This window comes from Hyposmocoma kahamanoa, unplaced genomic scaffold, assembly GCF_003589595.1.
Source record: "Hyposmocoma kahamanoa isolate Upper Pololo Valley unplaced genomic scaffold, ASM358959v1 100021, whole genome shotgun sequence".
NCBI classification, from domain to species: Eukaryota; Metazoa; Arthropoda; class Insecta; order Lepidoptera; family Cosmopterigidae; genus Hyposmocoma; species Hyposmocoma kahamanoa.
The window spans coordinates 2,490,974-2,506,844 of record NW_020653200.1 but is presented as its reverse complement, the minus strand read 5'-3'; the positions used below and the strand labels follow the sequence as shown (position 1 = coordinate 2,506,844).

Genomic DNA, 15,871 nt, shown 5'->3' with positions numbered 1-15,871 from the left:
TGAGATAGATATAACGATTTCCCGAGAAAACATGAAAAGAAGTATAGTCTAAGATTTGTCTGGCTGTATGGCCAGTTAGACGCCTTAGTTTGTCTCGAAAGACGAAAAATGTTACTGTTACTAGAATATATTGAGATGAACTATAGTTACTCCCATACAATAAATGTATGAGCACGGAAGTGGGTACAAGATGTAAAATTAAATTTACGTCTTCTAGAATAACTTGACATGTTTCTATTATATTCATGATTCTTCGTTTAGTTGCAATGCTTTATAATATGATAAATCCTCAACTTTTCATTCAGAATATACACAAATATAATATTGTTTATTACGATATACTGTTTTTATGGCTATGTGATAAGGTGTTGTTAAATGCACAAATGTTTTTTGATTAAAACTTTATTGATTCGTGAAGTAACATGATGTCGTAAATTTTGTTTTGATAAAGTTAGGACAAGCATTTATAGTATATTGTTTTTCACCTGTAAATTAGAAATAATTAAATTTTCCATTTAAAAATGATGAAGCAATTGCGTTCGTTAAATTGTATATAATACATATATATATGTATTTACACACACACACACACACACACACACACACACACACACACACACACACACACACACATATGTATAGATAATACTCTCTTGTTGCTCTGTCAGACACCGAGTCTTGTAATCTTGTAATTCCGTTTTTAGACGAAATTCCATTTTTACTCTTCTATCACGATATCGGGCAATCTAAGTTTAAAATACGTATAATTTGTAGACCCGTTTTAAGTTGCAAAGTAAATGTATATTGATAGATTGCTGTATAATTATTTCCATTCATTGTGTTTCTTTGTGCGTAGTCAAAAGTTAATGGAGATTACGAGGTTTTCGAATTTTGCCGACGATATTCAAAAATACTTCCACTACTAGATGGCGCTCTCAATGCATTTATGACTTGTGTGTTGCATTTTGTTCTCTCATAAAGGACTGGCAAAAATCAATACCGTTGTTTCGTTAAGTTTTACGCAAAACTGATTTCTCACAATTTATTGAACGAAGGTTGACCGCTATGGTTTGGTAGCATGTAGACAATATCTGAAGTGATTAAAGACGATCAAGTAAGTTTTTGATCTTTAGTTGAAAGATCTAGTTTATCTAGCGGCATGTTGAGCTCTATACTGATTTTTTATTGGCCACAAAACATGGTATTGAACGTAATATGGAGATGATGTGTGACAGCGTGACAGTTAGTTATGTATTTAACACATGTAGTGTCTGTGTGAGAAGGTTTTATGTTAAAAATATCTATTTAACAGGTTTCTGCATTTTGTGTCGTAATTAACTTCGTAACTTAATTGAACTTACAATTGCATGTAAAGGTTCGGTTAGTACAAACATTTTTACATGTTTTAAACGAAGTTACCTAAAGTAGTTCATGAAAAGCTATAACTGTGTTAAAACGAAAACGCCGCATACGAAGTGACATTGTCGCTAGTGTACATGAAATTGTAATGGCTCAGACTGATCTTTTAGTGTTCAGTGGGTGCCTGTTAAATTCATCAGGATAATACCTAGGTACAAATTTATTGATCTGCGCCCTAGACGCAGACTGTTTACTTGTTGCGATGCGCGTACGTTTTCCTCGGAAAATAGTTTTCGAGAACATTAATATCATAATTTAGACATCTGCTGGCATATATGGAAAGTATTTCAGGTACCTTACAAATTTAATCTCATTTATGGGTTTTGCATTTCTAATTTTTTATTAAAGTATTAAGCTATCTAGTGTAATAATAAAGAAGCATTGCCATTTATTATGCCAATAAGATCATACATGACAGGCCCCATTTTGTCTCTTATGTGCAAGGTATGTTTTTGTCATTGTGTAACTGAATAACAACAAGCAGTAACTGCAAATGGTTCCACTGATTGCTAATGGCTGTATGTACTCATAGGAATTTTAATGAGCATTATTTGAATAGCAATGTAGGAGGCATACATACTTAGCTACTATCAGACCATACAGCCATTCCTTTTCGTAGTATTTAAAAGTAATGAAATCATCAAACATTTCATTAAACTTTACAGGTTTAATTTAAGGAGAGTTATAGTAAATTACATTTTGTTTTTTTTACTAACCAGTGGATATTACTATGAATGCATACCTAATGTATACTTTGCATAATATACATTTGTTTTACTGAATTCAAGTCAATAATTACAGTATTGTGTTATTAAAAGTTTATATAGAATTGACATGGCAAAAGTAGTTTAGTAGTAGGTAGTTTTTTCCAATCCATTTTAAACAAAATGTAAACAAATCAGTTTGGTTGAATTTCTGAAATACTTACTCTATCAATCAAATAAGTAACTCTTTCATGTATATTTCAAAGATTTTGACGTAATATCTCATCACTTTCCAACAATATTCATTTGAATAACATCGTAAAATTGTATTTGAAAAATGAGTGAGGATATTTTTTTATTAAAGATGTATGAAAAGTCTTTATGCAACCATAGACTTTTCATACATCTTTAATAAAAAAATATCCTGTGCTGTATGGAAAAAACATTCAGTTCATTCAATTAAAATTTTTGTAATTGATTAGTAAATCTAAAAATTTCAATCACAAATAAACAAGTATCTAAGTGTAAGTATATGTAGGAGGATTTAAAATTAAGATTTCGGAAATTTTAAACATGCTTTTATATGTTATGTAATGACAACCGCTAGTATGACTCAATTAAACAAATCAGTTATTTTTTTTATTTGTACTTGTCAGTAAAATTGGCCATCACTAAATCATGGTGTTTGTTTACTTTATGTTTAAAATAGATGGAAACGAATTTATAGGTGGTGGAAAGCATTTTATTATATTGAAGTGCATTCGAAATATTTTATTGTGGATATATTTTTTGGTGGGACACAGCTATCTTTGCAATAAACGAAAGTTAATTAAGTACCATGAGCATAAATAAGCAAATTGAAGAAAAGTACTACTTTAGACTTTAACTTTATTTTAAATGATTGAAAATTGTAGTTTAGTTAGTATTATATCTTATTTAACAGTAAGAGATGCTTAATGCCGGGCGCGAGCTCGAGTATTAAGCCGCTGCCGGCGAGCGAACCCTCAAACTCCGATGAGGCATCACAGTTGGAGCTGTATCTACAGAGACAGCTAGAGGAGGATGTGGCTAGGTAACTTCTGAAATCATTTAAATTCAAAGGGGGTTGGTTTTTTCCATCTAACTTAATTTAAGGTGCAACCCTATATAATGTTTTATTCATGTACGCAAAGTAAAGGCTTAATAAGATCCCTGTGATTTTACAGAATTTTGTAAACAATTCCAAAATGCAAATGATTCGTACAGTCAAAACATGTTAAGATATGATAAATATGTACATATTTTCCAAGATTTATTGACAGGTTTAACTTGATTAACTATTAACAGGAGTGAAAGGAACTGTAACCTATACACATTTTACTGAAAAAAAAAAAAAACAAGACTGATTGAATTACTTGTCTTCTTGCTAAATAGTAAAACCCACTGAGTTTGGTCCTACGAAATTTGGTTTAAAAGAACAAATAAATGTTTAACCAAATTCACATGAACCCAATTATGGTAAAGTACCCTTGCAGTTTCTCATGTAGTGCTCTTGAATTAGCCGTTTGATCTCTCTTTGAGCCATTCTTTGGTGTTTTGAAAACCCTTATTTGTGGGCGGTGCATAAGTTTGGCAAATATTTATGTAAAATTTAAATATTTTATTAGATATATACAAAAGCCAAAAACAAATGCAGTAATTCGTATAAGTATCTATTTTATTGCCATTTGTCATATTGTTTTTAACACTACCATGACATGTCCAAAACAAACATATTTTGCTTTTATTATGCTTTATTTGTTTGTGAATGTTTTCATATAGGTAAGAGTAGTATCTTAATCATCAAATGTATTATGTGTTTGTGATATTTGTTGCAGAATATTTGATGAATCCATATACTCTGATCTTGAACTAGTTTGTGGAAAGTTAAAAATATTAACCCATTCTTGCATATTAAAAGCACGCACCAATAAATTTTATCATAAGCTTCAAGCGATTTTGCATGTGAATATTGGCAAAAATACTTTTGATGAAATTTATTCTTTTATAAGGTAAGAATTGCTAACATATTAACATCTTAACACTCAACATTAATGTAAGTTTATGGTTTAAGTTCTTAGTTATCATTATTATTCACATTTATTTCTGCCTTCATTTTTCAGTGACGCCTACACTGAATGCAACATCAAAAATCAAGAAGAAGACATAATTACCTACCTAGACGAAAACTTAAACGTTGTCCAGTCAAATCCCACCACCAATGTAAAAACGAAAGAAGAGCGAGGAGATGAATCAGATGTATTTCTGACCCCGAAGTGCATAAGTCCATATAATGTTGAAACAGGTTTTGAGAAACCTATAAGCTCCAGTCCGAGCACAGATTTGACTAAGGAGTACTATGCTCTGGTGCCCATAGACAGTAACTTATTAGAAAAGGAATTGATTGAACAGGATGCTCTCTCCAATGCCTTCCAGTCTATTATAAAAACTCAACGTAATAAACCTACATCTCTCTCTCTTACTTCTAGTCATTCATCCAAAACAGTGAAACATTCCATAAGTTGTGATATTTTAGATAACAGTCAGCATCCCAAGGAAAATAATCTGGATCAATCTTCGGCAACTGATGAACAAAAAGTAAACGGTCTTGCTAGTCAAAAACTTTATAGTAAATCAAACCTTGAATCAACTGTGAGTTCAAATCGATACATAGCTGGTTCTCAAGACGGAGTGGTAGATAAAGAAGCGGAGGTTTCTTCTGCACTATCACCAGATAGCTTAGTAGCCGACGACCCCAGTTCCTCCTCGGATTACTTGTCTGCAGCGCCCAACTATTCGCCAGGCGTAAGTACGGCGTGCACGTCACACTTAAATGTTGGTGATAACATTACCAGAATGGAAAATAATGTTACATCATCTGATTCGGGATTGGAGAACACTGGGCTATTAGAGAGCATGGGCAGCCACAAAGACGTTACATTAACAGATGTGTCCTTGACAGAGAGTACATTACACGATTTGACAACCGATGATATCAATGATTCTATGTCAAGTTCTTTAGCAGATAAGAATTATCAAAGGCTTAAAAGGATTGCCACATCCACCCTTAGTGGCTCCTCCGACGTCAATGGAATATTTCCTAATCCGTCACCACAGTCTAAAGATGCCACGAGCTATGAATCTTCCAAGGAAGAAAAACAGCGACAGAACGAAGAAATAGTTATATTAGAATCATCTTCACTGTCATCTGAAACTGGTTCCTGGGAATCGGTTTTTCCTCCAAAACAGGCAGACAAGCAAATTTGTGACAAATTCATCAGTAGTGAACGCCAGCATTCTGGTGTAAAAGATGTTGGAAATCGCAAGAGTCAATCTTCAAATTATGATGAGACTTTTAGTCCAAGTTTAGTTAAAAAGTCGCCTTTTAAGTCAACGTCCTGCTTTATTGATGCAGCAAGTTTAGTTGATGAAGATAATGATACAATTAAAATACAAGTAGAATCAAAGGAAACAACATATAGGAATATCGTGTCAGATGCATTACCGGCGCCTAGTGAACCTGTTCCTTGTTCTACTGCTAAGTTAGATGCAAGTCCTAACGATTGGTCAGAAAGTAACGACAATGAAGATTCGTTAGAACAAGGCGATCAAAAAGATCCAGATTCAATGCAAAAAGATTTATCGCCTACTATTTTTGAAATGACCCCAATTACTGAGGATTCTTTATGCACGAATGCCTTTGAAACAGCAGATCGCAATGAAGAAGAAAATAAGATTGCGAAATCTTATGAACATTCAGAACCCACAATTGATAAAGAAGTATCGCTCTCTTCAAATACAGTGTTCGTGTCTAACACGCCACATAATTCTATAATGTCCATAAAGTCATCTACTTTGAGGCAATACGAGTCTGAAGAAAGTGAAAGTGACGCAACTGTAGTTGGGCATGAAAATCATGTAAACGTTAAGAAAAATATGTTAAAATACAATGAGTCGTCGCCTATAGTATCCGGAGGCGCGTCTATTGAGGACCACTTGCCACAAAGTGGCAGTTATAGCGGAAGTCCTGTAACACGCCGAAAAATAGAAAATATACCAATCGTGTCAGGTGCTTACATACCAGAAACAGAAGATACTGGCCACAAAAAAAGTCCTCGGCCGTCGAATGTGTCCGCATGGGTTGTAGATATGTCGCGCCATCCGAAATCAGATGGAGATAAAAATACTTCAAGTGTTACTAGACCCGGCGACAGGACATGTTACAATTTGATAAATGAGTCCAAACACAGTAGCAATGATAATTGCAATAAAAGCAGAAGCTCCATTGATTCCGACAGCAGTGAAAGGTCCAGTCATAAGTTTTACATTGATTTATCAAGTTTGCCAGATTCAATGCCGCCTAAAAAAAATAATGTTTCTGAAAATACAAATGAAAAGAAGAACATTTTTTCCATGTACATCGATCTTGGTGACAAATGCCCAGTAAAAGAAATGCCCGCCAGGCTTAGCTCATCACTAAATGTCAGAAAAAGTATCATTGTTGAAAACAAAAGTATTTCAAAAACAAATCAAAATAAAGGTAGAGATTCGTCTACCGAAGGAACTCCTGCACAGTTTCCAATGATAAGCAAAACGAATGAGTCCACCTGTATTTTTGAAAAGTATGAGTCGTTATGTAACGATCCAAATGTATCAATATCGGAAATTATTAGAATTCCCCAAGAATGTTCTTCAAAACAACAAAGCATACCTGACCCAAAGGGCTTCAGTGTCAAGGGTGTAGATCAACCTACAATCGTTGCAGTCAATTCAAATCAACAAAACACAGTGTCAAATCCTAAAAGCAATGATTCTCAAAGCGATGATGTTTTTGTTAAACTCTCAGATTTGGATAAGCCCATCCAGAAACCTAATACTTCTATGACAGTACATGAACACAAAGTATTGGATGTAAGAATGACAAGATCAATACCAGAAAATAACTGGAGTGATCAAAATAACGCTAGTGCTCCTAGGTCCATTGAAGTCATTAGTTCTTTCCACTCAGAAAATGCTTTAAGTTTAAATAGACTATTTCCTCATCTGAAAAACGAATTCAGCCGCAGTATGCCTGGCATAATGTCAAACAGAACGCGTTCCCCAATGAGAATGGGAGTCTCTCCAAGTCCAGGAGAAATAGAAGAGCAAATTTCTGATATGTCCGAAGTCAGCAGTGTGCAAAGTAGTATGTGTCGATCTGTAATTGGTTAGTATTATGTTTTGTTCCGAATAAACTTGTGTACTTCTATGATGCGTGAGGTTTTTACAAAATTGCTTATTTCAGAGAACAGTACTACAGAGGATACAAGTCAAACGTCCAGTCTGATTGGCAACTGTCAGTCGAGATTAGGCCAGGATCTGCTGAGAATGTTTCTTGAAGAAATAGCCCCAGATGTCATAGTTGAGGTTTCCGGGAGACGGATCAAAGCACATAAATGTATTCTGTCATCAAGGTAAATAACAACTTCTTTATTTTGATACAGCAGCGTTTTTTATATTAAAGTCACACAATTCCTGGTTACGGCCGTATCTGGGCTCCGGGCCGACCCTTTTATGCCAGAGGAAAAACTCTCATTTAAAGATCTCCTTCACACCTATGACACTGACCTATGAGACTGAACTGAACCTTCCTTTACGCTACGTACGTACGCCCCGTTAATGCTATCAGGTTTTTGATAGCCACTGGTCAACTGCCTCTGATTGAATATTGCATAAAGCTGGTAAACACGTAGCATTGTTGCCTATGTGTGTGAACACAGATAATAAACTTTAGACCTATGTGTTCACATGTATTGGTATGTATATAAATTAGTGGTATACATGAATTAATTCTTACCGATGTGAGTTGCCGATGCTTACATTTCTTACATTTATCGAAACTTTTGACTGTCTAAGACAATTGACCTGCTAAGGCCTTTTTCGCATTGTTTGTATGATGAAAATAATAGGGGTTAAAGTATGAAATTGCCGATTTGTACTGAAAATCTAAATTGTTTATTTTTAAAATTTTTAACAAATTTATTTAATCAAAATAGTTGCCATTATTATCTATACATTGCTGCCATCTAATGGGAAGTTTATTAATGCCTTTGCGATAGAACTCCGACGATCTAGACTGCACAAACTGTGTGAAAGCATTTTGTACTGCCTCCTGGGAAGAAAACTTCTTGTCACGTAGATAATTGTCCAAATCACGAAAAAAATGGTAGTCCGTTGGAGCAAAGTCTGGTGAATACGGAGGATGACGAATGGTTTCTAACTGCAGTTCCTGAAGGGTCAAAATGGTTTCTCGTGCTGTGTGAGGTCTCGCGTTGTCGTGGAGCAATAATGGTGAAGATCGATTCATGAGTCGGGGCTGTTTTACTGCTAGTTTTGTCAACATGGTTCGGAGTTCGGCACAATAGACATCTGCCGTTATTGCTTGACCAGATCGGAGAAAACTATAGTGAATAACACCATGCTGAGACCACCAAACAGTTACCATTACCTTTTTATTGGTAAGTTTTGCTTTAGGACACTGTTGTGGCATTTGACCTGGGGTCAGCCATTGCATTTTTCTTTTCCGGTTATCATAAAGAATCCACTTTTCATCACATGTTACAATTCGATCCAATATTCCTTCATTTCTGTACCGGTTCAACAAGGCAACACAAGTTTCAACACGCGTTTCTTTCTGCAGATCAGTCAAATCATGAGGCACCCATTTTTCGTATTTTTTTATTTTATTGATTTGACGCAAGTGAGTCAATATTGTGGGTAAGGTAACGTTAAACCATGCCGCTAATTCCTGGGTAGTTTGACTAGGATCGGCTTCCACTATCTCTCTTAATTCATCGTTATTCACCTGTGTGGGCGGTCTTCCTCGTGGCTCGTTCTTTAAGTCGAAATTTCCATCACGAAAGCGTTTAAACCAAAATCGCACGGTGCGTTCATTAGTAGACCCCTCTCCAAACGCAGCATTGATATTGCGGGCTGTTTCTGCCGCGTTAGTTCCGCGTCGGAACTCGTATTCAAAAATCACTCGAATTTTCGCAGTATCCATCTTTCTTGTCTAAATTGAATAACAAAAACAATTGAAAGTCGATATTCAAATGTTTCAAATTTAAAAAAAAAAAAATGACAGAAACCATTTGAAAAAAGGTTCATTCGAAAACCTCAAACCATGAAGATTCTATGAAAATTCAAAGAACCTATTGCAATAAAACGGCAATTTCATACTTTAACCCCTAATATTTAAATTCAACCATATGTATTAATGTAAATCCCAAACAGTTTACGAACGCACCCAAAATAAATAATAAAGTAACTCAGAGATGGCGCAAACAAAATTAAATGAAAACTATTAAGAATTTTACCCTCCTTAATCCCCTGAATTAATACAAAATACAATCTTACAATCAAAGGTTACAATCTTTTATTTGCATAATATAAAAATGTGCCTTAATAATATTTCTGCGTTGTGACGTGTTCCTGTAATTTATTTGTTACGATGAAAACTCCAAATAGATATTTTTTTATAAAAACTAAATTATAATTTGTTCCTAGATCATGATTAGCACGGCAGAGCACTAACCAAAGGTCGTGTCGGGCGTCTTGCGTACGCGACTAAAACCCCCATTTGCCCCTTAACGCCCTTGTACTGCTATTATATTAAGCTCTCAATGTTTTGAAATATTTAATAATTGTTTAAAACAAACAAAGTAGATATAAATACTTCAATTAAGTTATTAACTGCATAGTATGAATGAGATTTACTTACTATTACTGCAGTATGTATAGTTAGTTACTGCTCCTGTGTTAAGGCACACTATAAGTTGATAGTCGGAAGATACTTAAATTTCGACCATAAACACACTTTCTACGACGGTGCTAAGTAGTCTAGAGCACATTTTGATGACTTACTGTTTTTATTCTTGTTGAAATAAAAGGCTCTATCGAGTTCTTAGGTTTTCGCCTTTGTTATAAATAGGAAATGAAACTATTTTTTCGTATCTAAATCGTGTGTATATTTGTTTTTTCCAAACAAACCCACGTTTCGGGCCCTTTACAGGTCCCATGGTCACGGCTGACTGAGATGGTAAAGACGTCAACCAGTTGTCTAAAATTAATAACGTCCAATATTATTTATACGACACAATAGTAATATAATCAGACATTGAGTTTTATTGAAAACTTGCAGATGCCAATACTTCGCGGGAATATTAAGCGGAGGCTGGGTAGAGAGCGCAGGGAATGTTATTGTATTACCCCCGTAAGTAAAGTTGCACGATTCTAACAAACAATCCGTTAACAATTTTTAAATATACTCTTGCAACCTGTGCATCGCCTTTTACAAATATCTCAAAGTGAGATATTCTCTGTACGCGAGATCATGATGAGAGGACTACACTTTTTTACTTTTACAGATTCTCGTTCAATGTAGTGCATTTTGCACTGTGTCATATATATTCAGGAGTGTCCACCATTCCGGATTCCATCAGCATCGTGGAGTTGGCAACCATAGCTGATATGCTAGGCTTAGAGGGATTAAAAGAAGCCATTATGTTCACACTCAAAGCCAAATACTGTCACCATTTTCACAGGGTAAATTGTTAATATCTGTTATTCAAATATAGATTTTTTTTTGTAAATTTGTATAAATTCGTCAATTTTTTCAAGGCAATAAATCTTTCATTCCATGAAACAGCACAGTTCAATGTTTACAATTACTTTCAGCCATGCCCTGTTTGTATTGCTGGAGTTTTGGAATGCTTCCCTCTTTCTTCTGTTTACGGCCTAGACGATTTATATCGGAAGTGCTTAAAATGGATAACCAAGTACTTTTCAAAAGTGTGGGCTACAAAGGCGTTTGCGACGCTGCCTAAAGAACTTATTGATAAATGCTACCAACAACTCGTTGTTAATTTGACCTTGGAAAATGTAGTCGACACTGTTTACGGGTGTGGCCTCGCAGGTTTGTAACATTTTATTTATTTTAGAACTTTGAACAGCCCCGTACCCTTCTACATTAGCTTTGATTATAGTGACCCTCCCTACCGACCCTTAGGGTATACGAGAAGGCACTATAACCTATGCGTGCACAGGAACCTTATCCGATGCTGTCTCCAGGTGCTGACCCCAGATCAGCCACTTGTCGCAGACCGTTGTCACTTACTTCATTCGTTTCTCAAGAGGCTAGTGCCTCGGGTGAGTCGCCCCGGCTGCACGTACAGTACTCTCCCTATTTTCTAGGCAGATATTGGAGCTTTAGGCACGCTCACTTCCCGTTGCGCATTACACAAGTAACGGTTGGCACCGCTACGCCTTTGACTCTTAAGTCTAAATCTCTCGGTGGCGGAGCTATAAATCACGCTCACATGCCGACGCCGAGGCGTCTCTCCAGTTTCCAGAAACTTACGCGCCTGGAGGGACCGGAGAATGTCTAGCTCTCATCCTCTACTAGCTTTCCGGGTTAGTACCGGAGATGTGTGTCGCAGTGTTCTACGACAATGTCCGGATATAGATTACTACTTAAAGGGCAACTCACGTGTCTCGTGCGTGCGTCTTCTCGCTTTAGGCTATCGTCAAGACCGCTACTAAGACGCGCATGAGACAAACGCACCGGGCACACACTGCCGGAGCAGACAAACGTGTCCGTCTCTGCAGCTCACCACAAACCCCAAGTCCATGTCCAAGACCGGGTCCGTCAGAGACGCCCTTGAAGACGTGTCACTGGCGGATGGCTGGGATTGGACGCCCGCCGCCGCCGTACCCCAATCTTACCAGGGAGCCTGTAATCTCCCCGGGTATTCCACATTTCTCGGGTCGGTAGATAGAACATTAGACAGTCAGATATTAAGTTCATAATAATTAGAGTATTTATTAGCAGACAATTATAACCAAAAATTACGTTAATAATTATAAAGATTCAGGCCATGTGTACCAATCGACTCTAGTCTGAGATCTATTCATTCCTGACAGCGATAACATGGTAAATTATAAAGAAAATTAAGTTCCACTAGCCCATGAATTGTAAAAGATGTGACACCAGAACAATGATGCAGTGCCTTAATTTTTCTTTACAGTGTCTATGCTCCAAAACAGTCGGTGGGCTGAGACAGTAGCGCGTATGTGTCGGCGCCTTGTAAACGCGGCTGCGCACTTCGTGGCGCCACGACTTGAGGCCGTCTTGCGGGACATTGCTACGTTGCCGCCCGATCCGCCCCTTCCCGCCGAGCAGGCGCTGGACGACTGCCTAGCCGCGGCTATCGAGTGGGCACCGCCAGAAGAAACTTGCCGTGCCTACGCTTTTCTTTCTGCTTTGATACATGAAATACGTCACCAGCATTTTTCCAAACCGGATGTGATTACTACAGCTCAAAATCAAACCAAAGCCAGCCACGACCAGCATTTGTTGTATAGTCACTTGTGTGGCTGGCGCTTGCAGTGTGAAGGCGCACTTGTCAGGGTGGCGCCTCGTGTAGTGACAACTCAGGCTTTTAAAGATTTGCCTGCGGATCTCCGAAAAAGGCTGCGAGAGCTTGGGTGCATAATATACGGCGGTCAAGTTCTTCCTTTTTCACCCTCACCTTTGCAGAATAGAAAAAATCGAAGTCCTTTTAATGTCCAAAACAATAAACCCAACAGCACGTTGGGTACACGCAGCATAGACATAGATCATGTTCGAGCATCGTTCGTTCCGTATGCGTCGAGACCCACCGCCCCCAATGCGCCCATAGAAATGTTAAAAAGTAACAACGATCTGCGAGACCGAAAATCTCGTGGAATGCCCCCAAAAATCAGAACGACTAAAGCTCAAGAAGAAAGAGCGAAATACAATTTGTCTAAAAATACTCAATCTCAAGAGCGTATGGTTAGCAAAGCCTCGACGACGCGTGTGCTGCCTTATGAAAATACTAAACCTCGATACCTAGAGCCGAGGATGTCTAAAGAGAATGATAAAAAAATATCTGCAAGAAAACTTGCTCCGAGAATTTCCTCCAGTGAATCATCAAGAAATTCGAGCCCTATACAGGCTCGGAACATGCGGACGAGTCGCGTTAAGGGCCGGCAGACGAGCGAGGCGCAAGCGCAGACCATGTCACAAGACAGCCTGGCAACCTCATCGCGCCCGCGCACTGCCGAGCCATCTACTGACTCTCTCAGCGAGTCGCAGAATAGCAACAAGTATGCTACATACACTAAGACAAAGCACACAACTAAAGGATCTGTAGAATGTAAGTACTTCACCATTTACCATCGAGTATATAACCAGAAATAGAGACGATATAAGGGCCATCCATCCCTGGCAACTCATCAGGCAAATGGGCTTTATATCACTTTTAAATATCAACTCTCGTTTACGCTGAAATCACAAATTAGAAAGCTGAAATAGTACAGTGCTAACAACTGGCCTGTGTGTAGGTCTCCTTATATTCCAAAAATATTCTGTATTTATTGTAATAAATACAATGGCGGGCTGTTCCGCTCGGTGGTGTGGGAAATCCGCGAAATATACAAAACAAATGTAATCACAATTCATCGGTAATTAAATATTACATATGTAATTTTTCAATTTTCGGCCATTCTAGCAAAGCTCAAGTTAAACTGGTCGATTTGAAGTGAAACAATCGACGAGAACCGTCAATCGTTTCGAATTCGGGCTGGCCAATCGGAGCGCAGTTATCGCCGTAATGATTTGGCAGAATGGTTTTCAAACAAATTTACTAGTGGAATACTTTCACAAAAATACTTATATGATATCGTTTTAGAAAAACATGATATTCAATCAATAAATATCTAAACAATGTCGATGTCGCGTACAGTGTGGGTAATACACCATGTTTTCTCGTAATATAATTTGAACATTATTACACATTTTGCTGTAGTTGACGAATTTACAGGCGTGTTTAGAAGTTATTTATTACTCTTATTGTGTACATCTGTGTACACTTACAAGTTACTCTCGGGCGCTAAAACGGTGGCGAAGGTATCGCTTGGCGTCATTGTTTGCAATGCGTGTTTACAATAGATTCTTCTATATTAGGAAAGTAGCATCAAGACAGCGGTTCAATGCTAATATATTCAGACGTTACTTTGCAGAACTCCCATGTTAATAAAATGAAACTAAATTAATTTGCTCCTCCGCGATCCCAGTGAAGGTTAAGTCGTGCAAATTAACTTTATTAGCCGAGTAGCAAATTAATTTTATTTTTTAATTATTTTACTTCCATTATTATCAAATTGTACTTGCCAGCCAACTCTTCGCGAATTTCTACTCATTGCAAATGAAACTATTTTTGCGGAACTAAATTGCGTATATTTATTTTTTCAAACCAACCAACGTTTTGGGACCTTTACAGGTCCCATTTTCACGGCTGGCTGAGTAAGTAAAGTCACCAGTTATGTTTAATATTTCTTGGTTGTTAGAAAAGACAAATATACGAGATTTAGACCGAAAATAAAAGTAGGTTAAATTCCATTTGTCAACTAAGTATTTTTGTTTCTTTTGCAGCAGTAAAGTCTTCAAAGTATCCAGTTGCGGTTCAAGGCAATAACAAATTAAAAACGAAGATCCCAGTGTATATGAACCCGGGGAACAAATGGGAATCTAAGTCCGAGACACAGAGGCGATGTCCACAGGCTACTAAGAGCACCAGCAGCAGCACGAGCAACATAAGTAGACAGAAAACCACAGAAAGGAAGTTGCCCGGTTCATTAATGAACGCTACGAAGTCCAGTTCGGCGAAAATGGTTCCAAAAATGGTGAAAGAGTCGCCAGTTAACAAATATAATACGAAACAAAGCAAGCGGCCCGCGAACCACGTTAGCAGGCGCGAAGAGAACGACAAGCCTCCAGAAATCCCCATGATGGAGCGCTCCGGAACTTTCTTGAAAGATGAGCCCACCTTTGGCGATAAAACCACCGATATAGACATAAACCAGTAAGATATTGTCTAGAGGGTGGTACATCGCACCATCCCGCATTTTAAAATTGTATTTTTTTAGGTGTAGGTACAAAGTAGAATATATATTAATCCGCACAATAGACGCTGTTAAGGTACGTATTATGATAGTTTAGTCATTATGTGTAGGTGATTAAGCATTAATATTGCTTGCTTGGCGAATTTAGTGACAACTAAACGGATATAATGTCTGCTTTAATTATGTATGTCCATTAATTGCGTTAATTTGAAACTTTAGTGTCCATGACATTTTTGACGCATTTTTAGTATTTATGGATTACGCAGAAGTTTTTAATGCACTTAAGTTATAGCGAATGTAATATTATTGTAATACTAAACAATACTTAAATTAATTCATTTAAAAGTCTAATTTAACATCATGTATATGTTGCCATTTTAAAGAGTTAGGACTTTGGAGTTCAAGTTGAACTTCACATTAACTGGCGGAGTTGATAATGAACCGTAAAACTATTAGCTTGGCTTTGGTCTTCGTTTTAAATGATACCAATGAACACGGTGACGCTATACCTATAAACGCTGTCCTGTAAAAAGAATTTAACTCCAACACACATGACGCGTAATAATATAAGGTATTTATTTGTAGGTATTGGAATGCTTGTTGGTCAACCTGGGGACGAATGGTCATTTGTCCACATAAGTATACATGACGTGCCCAGTCACATTACTTGGCTGTAGCGAACACGTTTACGCATATAGCGTCTGTTAAGGTTTATTGCGTAGTTGCTATTTTATTGGTATTTGTATTCTCAATAGTTCTACATACGG

The 15,871-nt window shown here is 37.2% G+C and overlaps 1 protein-coding gene across 2 annotated transcripts; it reads left to right on the top strand.

Moving 5' to 3' along the window:
- Positions 1-3,079: 3,079 nt before the first annotated feature.
- Positions 3,080-15,649, top strand: LOC113239875. Of its 2 annotated transcripts, none has more exons than XM_026477045.1 (9): positions 3,080-3,195; positions 3,980-4,153; positions 4,265-7,347; positions 7,426-7,594; positions 10,321-10,392; positions 10,547-10,724; positions 10,857-11,094; positions 12,206-13,357; positions 14,638-15,649. In XM_026477045.1, the coding sequence occupies exons 1-9, from the start codon at positions 3,080-3,082 to the stop codon at positions 15,066-15,068; spliced, it is 5,613 nt and encodes a 1,870-aa protein (XP_026332830.1). In that variant the 3' UTR covers positions 15,069-15,649. The 2 variants fall into 2 exon arrangements, with proteins under 2 accessions (XP_026332830.1, XP_026332821.1); XM_026477036.1 differs by having other exon boundaries at positions 14,635-15,649.
- Positions 15,650-15,871: the final 222 nt, after the last annotated feature.

What these genes read in the sequence shown, in the direction of transcription:
- LOC113239875 (XM_026477036.1), top strand. Translation starts at nt 3,080, where the DNA reads ATGCCGGGCGCGAGCTCGAGTATTAAGCCGCTGCCGGCGAGCGAACCC. An exon ending in TATGTGTCGATCTGTAATTG is followed by an intron (nt 7,348 to 7,425) that starts GTTAGTATTATG and finishes TGCTTATTTCAG; the next exon opens with AGAACAGTACTACAGAGGAT. An exon ending in TTACGGGTGTGGCCTCGCAG is followed by an intron (nt 11,095 to 12,205) that starts GTTTGTAACATT and finishes TTTTCTTTACAG; the next exon opens with TGTCTATGCTCCAAAACAGT.